The sequence below is a fragment of the Belonocnema kinseyi genome, chromosome 2, assembly GCF_010883055.1.
Source record: "Belonocnema kinseyi isolate 2016_QV_RU_SX_M_011 chromosome 2, B_treatae_v1, whole genome shotgun sequence".
Taxonomy (NCBI): Eukaryota; Metazoa; Arthropoda; class Insecta; order Hymenoptera; family Cynipidae; genus Belonocnema; species Belonocnema kinseyi.
Window position 1 is genome coordinate 41,446,909 of NC_046658.1, and position 11,135 is coordinate 41,458,043.

General features: G+C 31.4%; 1 protein-coding gene across 1 annotated transcript in view; it reads left to right on the forward strand.

Annotated features, from left to right (window-relative positions):
* The window catches only part of LOC117167179 (protein phosphatase 1 regulatory subunit 3C), a 68,025-nt gene that overhangs the window by 32,572 nt on the left and 24,318 nt on the right, over positions 1-11,135 (forward strand). The window contains exon 2 of the mRNA XM_033351905.1: positions 10,025-10,285. Within this exon, the coding sequence (XP_033207796.1) occupies positions 10,031-10,285 (255 nt within the window). The 5' untranslated portion in view covers positions 10,025-10,030. The remainder of the gene's footprint in view (positions 1-10,024; positions 10,286-11,135) is intronic.

The window sequence follows — 11,135 nt, forward strand, 5'->3', positions numbered from 1 at the left end:
ATATATATTATTATTATAAACATATATTCTAAGGATTCTAAGGAAACATATATTCTAAGTTATCTAAGGATACATTTCGTTACTACCCCATAAAATAGCCCAAAGGGTTGAAAATCGGCAGTTTTTCAAAAATACTATTTTCAATACCAGAAAATTGCAAATAAATTCAGTTCTAAAAATAAATAAAAGTTTAGTTAGGTTGAAATTTTGAAAACCTGTAGAATTTTATTCACGTAGAATTTTATTTTAATGATTTTTTGATAAACATGTTCGAAATTTTTTAATGTGCTTGCGTATGGAATTTCTTTAGCCATTTCTTCAATAAAAATGTTTCCAGTTCTTACAGCGTGGAAGTTTATAATGAACTTTTTTGTTTCCTTTTTTTGTTATTTTATATTCCTTTTTTTATTTTTTCAGTATTTTTTTTTTAATTTCAGAAAAATCCGTAAAATAGCGGTTTTTTCTAAATATGTTATTTTAGGCATGGTCGTACAACTCCTTAATCATGAAAAATGAATATTCTGTGTGTATAACTTCATTATTTAGACATTTTGAGCCGGAGTTTTTGTGATTTCAGCTATTTTCAAGACCTCTTTCGCATTGAAAAGGCGATTTAAAAAAAATTATCTTAAGAAATCACGTTTCTTTTTTTTTAATTAAAAAATAGGATGGGAAGGGGTGGTTTTTTCAAAAATTTTGGGTCACATTCTGAAAGAGGACACTTGAAAATACTCGCCAATAATTTTTCAGATATTTTCCAACATAATGAACAAAGTTGTCCGTGCTTAAAGTTAACGGACAAATTATGCCAATAAGGGTTAAAGTAATGTTTAAAAAAAAGTTTGTATTTAATACCAAAAAGAGAAATATTTAACAAATAAGTTAATTTGCAACCAAGAAAGATCATTTTTCTATCTTAAAATAGATGAACCTTCTATTATAAAGTTTTGCAACCAAAATAGATAAATTTTCAAGGAAAAATATATTAGTTGATATTATTTCTACCAAAAAATATTTTAATTTGTATTTCAACAAAGTTGAATTCAATCAAATCAGGTTCTAAAAAACAATTGCGTTTTTGAACCGAAAATATGAATTTAAAAAATTACTTTTTAACCAGGTAATTGAACTTTCTACCGAATTGAATGAATTTTTAATAAAATAGCTGAATTTTCAACCAAAATATAATAGTTGATGTTACTTCAATCCACAAATATTTTAATTTGAAATCAATCACGATTTATTGAAACCAAAAAATACGACTTTCAACAAATTAGTTAAATCCTCAACCAAATTAGATTAGTTTTCTACCGAAATAATTGAATCTTTGTTATCTTGAGACTTTGTTACCAAAATAAACCAAGCGAAAAAGTTGTTTAAAAAGTAACTGTTTTTTTAATCTTTCATTTTATTCATGTCCATTCATTATAACAAGGTTTACAACTGTATAATTGTGACAGAATGAATAAAATAATTAACTATCTTTAAAAAAGCTATTTCCAGTAAAAACTGGATAATTTTAATGAAGAAAAATATATAAAATACGTTATGAAATTATTAATTTTATACTGAAAATTCTGTATAGCTCAAAATCGAACGTAGCCCTATGACAGTTCGTCATTTTTTGGAGGAGTGATCCGCTTCTCAACGGCAGCAGTAACAACGCCAAGTTCTTCAGATAAACTGTAAATGTGAGACAAAAATATTATTATTGGCTCAATGCTTAATTGTTTAGAGAAGACAGTCATATCCTAGGCCTATTGAGTAATAGTTAGTATCAAATTAACAATTTTATCACGTATTTTGTACAGCTTTCCTAATTATAATTCTCCAATTTTTACCTGAAATAGCTTTTTTGAAGCTAGTTTATTGTTTAATTGCCTTTGTCACAATTGTACACTTTCTTATAATGAATGAACATAAATAACATGATGATGAACTGTATGCATAATCCTCTACTGGGTTGAAACGCTGTAGTCGAATAGCCTATTGGCCGCTTGTTGGATGCCTTCATCCGTCCACTAGACGAACGTAAGCAAGTGCAGGTGTACAGTCTGCTATTCAGCGTCGATTATCCGACTGGTCAGTTAGTCGGCTAACCGACTGGGGTCGGCTAGTGCGCTACGACATACATATAGGGGATGACATTAGAAATTCACTTAAGAATTTAAAAAAGTTAAAAATGCACAAAATAGGTATAGAAAAATCGAAGATTAAATCCTTTCCAATTTAAGTATTTTTGCATTTAAGCTTAATTTTTTGCATTCAGAAACTTAATTGTGACTCATTCGATGAACTCTGCTAAAAAAACATAATCAAGTTTCAATTTATAAGAAATCAAATGCTTCACCGACAAATGGTCCCTCCTCGGTAATCGGTTCCGTTACCCTATGCCTATAGGGTAACAGAACTGATATACCTATATATTATTTGAGGAAAATCGCAGTTTTTTTGTACATTTTTTAATCTTCTTAAAGTTTTAAATGAATTTCGAAAGAGTTTAAAATCTCTCAACATGATGAAAAAAAAAAAACTTTTAATATCCATTTTAATCAGTGAAATTATTCTAAATGTCATGCTCTTAAAACAATTTAAGTAAAATTTTCAATCGTGTCTATGCACCACTTTGACAAGTATTCCATCAGATTTTTATGAATTTCGGATTGATGGTCAAGTTGCTTAATTGTTTGATGCTAGATGTAAAATAAATTGTGTGACAATGGGTATAATAAAATGCGGAATTCATGAATTATCACATTACTGAGGAAGGCTATAATATTTATCTGCGAACGTAGTCGCCACATTGACGCCTTTCCCCTCTCGAATCTCTCGAATTAGCACATGGCATGAATGACTCCAAAAATGTAGATGCCCTGCAAGATTTATATAGGCGACACTGGTCTTCTAAGCTATTCCATTCAACATTTCGATAAGTTTCCAAACTACGACGATGATCAGGAATATACAACTTGATGTTAAATTTAGATGTTATAATAAAACAAAAATAATTCCCGTTACAAATTTCTATTTTGAAACAGCGTGACTTGGCATATAGTTTCATTTATTTCTGGAGTAACCTTAAGCTATAAGTATACAGATTCCGTCAATTCCACATTTGCTATCACTTTCGGTTTCAAAATTGACTGAAATGTCTTCTTAATTTATAGCTTTTTGACATTTGTTTGACTTTGACAGTGTAATTGGTATTGAAGGATGAAAATGTTATTGGTGTACAGATATATGACTTTCCACCTTTCTATATTGTTGCATATTGTGTATATATATTCTTCTGTATGACACATGCATAATTTCATTATTTTACGGTAATCAGCCCACTAACCGCAAAAAGCGTAAGAAAATTTTGTTAGCAGATAATAGAATTTTGCAGTAATTTATGGAAAGTTATCATATATAATTGGTAAAATTACCATAAATTTTCGGAAATGTATACATCTTAAAATTTAATTTTTGGCAATTTATGGTAAGATATTATAAATCACCCCTTAAAATTACCGTAACTCGTGCTTCCTTTATTCGAAATTTAATATGGACTGAATTCATGACAATAAATCCTTGACAATAAATTTAGGAAATTTACATTCTGAAGATGTGTGAAATTGATGTTTTATAAAAACTGCTTCTTTGCGTGAGAAATTTGAATTTCTGCACTAAGCAGTATGGCTGAATCATCAATACACGGCGAAGATAAAGGATAATAAAGATAAAAGATAAAACAAAGATAAAATTCTTAAAATTGCATTCTAATGTAACCATTCAATCATACAGTGCAATATTTTTAGTAAGCGTTAACTTTTAACACGTTTTTTATCCGATAAGGAGTGCGTTAAATAGATTGAAATTATTCCAAGTATGCTCAAATTGACAACCTTTTAAATTCAGACGAATGTGGTTTTTTGTTGTTAACGTTTTAATTCACACGAACCACAACTATTTTCGTCTTACATCAATCCTGTTTAATTCCATGGTGATTTCTGTCAATAAAGGAATACATTTTATTTCTGTTGAAGTGGGTGGAAACTGAAAACAAGTAAATCTTATTTAATGCTGTGAGGCGAAGTCGAATTCGATGCGAGTTCTTCCGTAAAGTATAATTTTCAACATTTTAGTCCAGAACAATTTTATGTTCATGCAAGTTCCATGACGAAATTCAGGACACTTCAAATTCAAACGAATGTCGTTTTTTGCTGTATTTGAAATAATTTTAATCAATTTTAGTGCATATCTTCTTACCGGTTAATTGAAGAAAGGCGTTCCAGAATTATTGTTTCGTATTCGCAGATTTTCTGCCATGAGCTTTAATAGTTTCACGCTCAATATTAACATGAAAAAATTGATTAAATTTTGTAAGATTAGTAAAATCCGAAGTATTTTTGTAAGATAAATCCAAATTTATAAGCTTCCATAAAGAATTAGTGGAATAAGATTAATTTTAAAATGTGTCTGTAGATGATACAGCTAGAACATATAATATGAATTAAAAAGACGAAGGTCAAAACAGATGTCAACCTATTCGTGGCGCTCGCCTATACAGGATGTCCCAGACGCAAGTGTCCGGACTTTTATTGACGTATAAAAATTTTAAAAGTGAATCAAAAATTCTTTTTCTAAAAATCAGTGGAAGTTTTAGTCTTTGAGTTATAAAATATATAGGCTAGGCCAATCAGGAGCGCAATATAAACAGCCATGCGTGTGAGCGAGAGTCCAACGCAACGCAGTGTATAATATAAAAAATTACATTTGTACTATGAAAACCGTAGAATTTATATAATGATAATGTGAATTTACACTCAGTTAAGGTACACACTAAATTCTCATTAATAAAATTTTTTTTTTCAATTTTTGCATTACTTAACTTTTAAAAATTGTAATATGTATTTTTAAATATCTTAAACATTTGAATAACTTAAGGATAATTTTCTTTCTTGTATATGGGCTTAACGATGTGTTATCCTACTACGGATAAATTGAAAGTTTTATTTATTATTAATAATAGATGATATTTGAACAGTCCTGGTGACGAAGATTTGGATATCACTCGGAAAAATCTTGATTCAGAAGAAATGTCAGAGATCTTTGACTGAGAGCCAATGAATCTTTCTAATTGATTCAAACAAATTTTCTTTGAACGGAAGATTTTTTCTGAGTGAGTATGAGCGAAGATTTTGAATCCGAAGATATAGAAATTTCTGTGTTTTTGAAACTTGTTGAAAACTTTCTTAATTTATTTCAGTTTGTACACGTTTGAAATGTTTAGTTCTACATATATTTGAAATTTAAAAAAGTCGCTTCAAGATTTGTGTGCAAATTCCATAATTTTATTTAATAAAATGGTCCGTCATTTTGAATTTTGCATTTTATATATGATATACACAATCAGCTAACCCAAAACCCTCTGATAACTGACTTTTTCTTGATTGCATAAATCATTTTTAACAGTGTTTATGTTTGAACTTATGACTAATATATGTTGTATATCCTTAATCATTAATGTATAAAAACCGCAAGCTTTGATCTGATTCCCAGTATCTTTTTAATGATTGAAATCTTGAAAAATGTTTGACTTATTTTCAGAATCAGTGAATTCAAAACAGACCCTCGAAAGAAAGATACTTATCGAGATTCGATACAAAATTATAGTACAAATAGATATAAATAGGTTAAAAAAAGAAGGAAAAGTTCATAAACATTTCACAATAGTATTTTGCGAGATCGTGAAAATTCACCAAATACTATAATTGAATACAAAAACTTCGTCATGACTAACTTATAATATTTTAATTATTCATGTCCAGAAAGTCAAATATCGTCTATAACAATGCTGCGAATTACAAATTTGTGATTGCAAACATTTATTGAAAATGCACATTTGACGGGCCTGTCTTTATAGTGGACTTTGAAGGCACTACTGAAACTTCTGCGCATGTACTGTCTAGTACTATGAAATTTTATGTCGGACTAAACGATAAAGTGTAGCGTTGGGACTTGTTTGATTTAAGTTTCCAAAATGCATATCCCTTGACTTGACTACATTTTTTGGATGATGAAATCAGTTGAATTTACCTTTATTTCACGAGAACTTATATTTAAATAACCTAGTCATTTATCAGTGTTTGGATTCACTTGAATGCATATTTGAATTTTAACTTCATGTAAATCATGAAATCATCATTAAATGAGATACGTATAGGTCACTCTAAAAGTTTCTGGAATGAATAAGAACAAATAATTTTTTTAACGCCAGCTTTGTTATGCCTGTTTAAAATAGCCTCCATTAACACTTATGCTTTCGTACATTCTTTGAAACCATTTAAACACTTGCTCTAAAGAACACTATTAGAAATTTCCTGCTTCACCATTTCTAGAATCTCATTCCAAAAACTTTTAGAGTGACCCATGTATATTTTTAGAAACATTTAGGTAAACTTACATACTCATTTACATACGCATACCATTGTAGCGGAACTGCGGAAGTGAGGAGATATTAGCCTAATAAAATGTTCACACACTCAGAAAAAAGTTTGATTGATTCAACAAAAATTCGGTTGGATCAAACAAATAAATACATTTCTATATGGTCAATCAAATGATTGTTTGATTTAACCAAATTTTTTTGTTAATAAAGTTTAGTTGATTATAATAAATATTTTGGTTGATCCTAACAAATATTTGTTTTGATCCACCCAAATATTTTGGTTGGATCAACAATCGTCCTATCAGCGGTCGTTAAAAATGTATAGAAAGAGCCCTTTTCATCAATAAAAACTTTTTATAAGCATCACTTGCAGAATCAGAAATCCAAACGTTCAACAAAGACAGAAGGGTTTTTTTATACAGTTGTTTGGGGTTCGTTTATCAACGATGGTCATTATGAATTTCGAGGTTAGATTGCCAAAACCGGTGAACTAAACTGCACCCTACGAATTAAAAGTTGTACTTGTACTTACATTCAAAATGTTCTGCAACTGTTGCAGACCCCAGTTTTGCCATACCGTTGACACTGTGAGTGTCCAGGTGTTCGTATTACTCATCTTTTCATAAATTCACGACACGACGCACGATCTTTCCGACACTTTTTGTCTCGTAAACTGTCTTTCGATATGATTAGTGTAGTTATTGGAAGTTTTTAGTAAAATCAACCAAATTATCTCGTTACTTTAACCAAATCATTTTCTAATAAATGATGTATTCCGCTCAACACACTTGTTTAGTTGAATCAACTAAACGTGCTCAAATAAATAATTACTTTGAATTGAACAAATTAATTCGCTGTGTTTTCTCAATATAACCAAAGGTTTATTTAATCTGGCCAAATTTTATAGTTTCAACAAACAAAGTAGTTTGAACAAACTGTTTGATTAAATCAACTTAATCTTTTCTCTGAGTGCATTCCACAACTAAGTAGGCTTCAATGCATATCGCATCTGCAGTTATGTTATAAATGGAGGTATAATTGTTATTTCTTGATTGTTTTCTTTTTATCGTAAAACACTTCGTTGCGTTGTTTATTATTGTCCGCTTATCATTTCCACGAATCGTTTATCCACTCTTTTAATACCTCTAGTGTAGCTTAATTACTGCCTCATCTACACGCTATTTATGCTAAAAATAATCCACCTTCAATGAAAATATAAGGCAAAAAAAAGCAGTTATTTCTTTTGGTTCGTTAACGATGTACACCTATAATACTAAGTTTTCTAGCTTAAGTGATGAATGTACGTATGGAGTAAAAATAAAATTTATGACTGGTTGCCTGACAACCACATCTACTTTTACTACCAACGCCATTGAATTGTGGTGTACCGCATGTCTTGTTTGTAAATAAACGGACATGAGTGACAGGAAGCTAATTTGGACCGTAACAATAAAATTTTTTGCTTCAAAATTGATCCTTTATAAGTGGCATCTCAGAACGTTATCGATTTTTCTTGTTTTGCATTATGTAGATGGAGGACTTTTCAAGATAGAAGTCTTCTGATGTTTCGCAAAAATATTCCCAAACTGATTGATAAAATTCTTATATAATTTACATACATAGGAAATTATAGTTTAATCTCCTTAATATGTAGTAGTGTGCATGTTTTAAAATGAATATGTTCGAAGCATAATTCAATTGATTTTAAATAACACATATTAGAAGGAAAAAGGCGGGATATTGAAACAAAATCATGGTAGTTATCACGCTCCTTTAAGCACGAACTCTTCGACCATCTTCGATAAGAAAAAAATAGACTTCCAATTGTTGATCTGCGTCTCGATTATGAGCCACTAATCGTCAACGTGATATGACATTATTGTACGTTTGCCTTAAGAATAATAATTATTAGCAACAACAACAAAATTTTTTGCTAATTTACATCAGTTCCTATAATTTGTATAAATGAATAAACTAAGCACGTTTAGAGAAGATATATTCACGAAAATATTCAATAATACCATTTTTCATTCAAAATGGTCAATTAATAATGCCATTTTATTACACAATTATTTCATTAGCGGAAAATGAAATCCTTTTTGAAAGATCTAACAAGTATTAAATACGCAGCAATTATTTACGAGCGGAGAAAACTATATGACAGTGATTCTTCAATTGGACTGGCTCCAATGGTTTGCTGGTATCAAGCCACTTACCTCTAAATTTAGCTTGCAGACATTGAAAATAATTTCTCGGTGCGCAATTTACCATGTGAAGAGTGGACGTGTCTTTCGATCTCTTCGCTGATAACACAATATACACTGAGGAACCTTTCTAGTTGGAGAGGTGGTGGGTACGACAAAATGATTTAGTTGCTATAGAAGCAAACAAATTTTTGTTGTTGCGGAAGAAAATTTGAAAAAAACTCAAAATTCTCGGCCGCGGAGACTCGAACCCTAATTTATGACTCATCCGTTAATCGGTGAGTATTCTTCGAGATTGCAAAACACGTATTACTATTTCAACTTCCAATGCCGGTATTGCGATTTTGCCCTACTCTCATATAATAAAATTGTGGTAAAATCCCAAACATTTTTAACAGTTTAGGTTTTGTTGTTTAAACTTGGTTAATTTAACAACAGTTTGGTTTAAGTAACTAAAATATTTTGTTGCTTTTATAGTAACCATATGCCAAACCATTATAAATCTTCATAAGAATTAAACCCTTCTTTCATGTATTTAAATTTTCGAATTTTCTTATACATCGATGACAAGAGAATAGGACGCATTGTTTTAATGCTATATTTCTAGCATGAATGATTTCAGCATACCATACGACTCCACTCTGTATAATATCTAGCCAAATCATGATAAAATGATTATACACCAAACTCTCCCTTACAGTAACTTCGTTTTCGGCCTTCTTAGAATTGCTGGTCCCCACAGTTGCTCCGGGGAGCAAGGACGGCAAGAACGGTTGCGACAGCCGTCTTGTAAGGGCCGCAGAGCGCGTGTACTCAGTCAAGCATATTGCGCAATAGCCTGCATTCGATTTGGAAACGGTTCTGGCGGTCCTGACTGTTTACGTTTTAATTCTCTCGAATTTAGTCTAAGGCTATTTGAAGGCAACCCCCGACACTGGACTGAACGCGAGAGTTTAGTGTATACCGTTTTGTATTTATAGGCCCATTTGCCACTTCATTCTTAAACAAACATGCAATGAGAATATGAAACAAAATATATGTATATTTTGCAAATAATATAGTTGCGTGCAGTTTGTTATAGCACAACAGAGTTTATATTAAAAATCAAATTTCTGTATCTGTATTAAATCATAGATTAATCTAGGAAATGAGGTATAAAATGGGTCAAATTTGAAAATATTAAACAATCTAAAGAAGTACACATCAATTTATCTGTGAATATGTTTCTAGATCCTAGATGCAGTATGGATATAGTTCCGTACATATATTGTTACGAGTTTTTTTATAGAATTGTTTAAAAAATCTACAGCCTATGATAAAATTATTTTGTTCAAAGACTGCTAGGGCAAGAAAGAGATATTTTGATGAATGTCATTATGTTTTTCAGATCTAAATGTGTTCGGTAGCAGCCATGCCAGCTGAGCTGATTTTAGGACATAGTCCTCCAGTGTACAGTCCTCTGTTGTACAGTTCCCTGATGGTCACGACGCCGCCGATGACCAATAGATCAGTACCACCTCGAATACGGCCTTGTATTTCCTCAGGGTCACTAAACTTAGATGGATTATTGAAGAACAGTAACGATGTCATAAATAAACGGAAAAAGCGAGTAGTGTTTGCTGACGATCGTGGTAGACCGCTCACTGAGGTACATAAGCAGCTTTTATACTTATTTTTCCTCTTCACTATATTCAATTTGGATTGAAAAGTCATGTTTATATGCAGGCTGTTTTAAACTGATCTTAAATGCGTTTTGTTATTTTAATCAAATAATATAGATATTGGACAATCAGTCATGGACATTCATTTCTTTTGAATATTATATTAGAAAAGAAAAATGTAAAACTGTAGACAAGGTCGATCCCTTTCGATTTCTTTAACGAAGTGTCTTATCGTCCCAAAATTCGGGATGAGTAGTCACATTTTTTGCATAAGCTTAGCTTAGCCTATTCCCTCTTTCAGCTCCTCAAATTTTTGAGACAACTGGATGCAGTATTTTTTCAAACTCACATATTTGTTGCATTTTTCACACTGTAAAACAAATTTAGCCGAAAAAAGTGTCGCTCTCCAAACAGTGGTGTGATCAAGACCTGGCGGGCCCGGGCGCCACCAGGATGCTTTTTTCAGGCCTGAGGCGCCAGGCCTTTTTCTTGATTTAGAGAGTCAAAAGTGTTGCAGCGACTAATTTGCAATTTCCTGGCTACCGTAAATCATGTTTGCGGGGTTTCCCCAAGTTTTTTTCGATGTTTTTCAGAACAAATTATTATCTTAACACTTACAATCTTTTTAGAGATTTAAAGCACGGAAAAATGTATTTGCAAATAATTGGCAATAGTGGGTGCGGAACGCCGAACTTCTGTTGGAGGGCATACAAAAAAGTCCTACAGTGGGCGAGTAAGGGTGAGATACATGATGAAAGTACCATGAAGCTTTTTCGAGAGCAATACTTTTTAAATTCTCATCAGAAAAGGTATTAGATTTGTGTAAAATTTGACCCC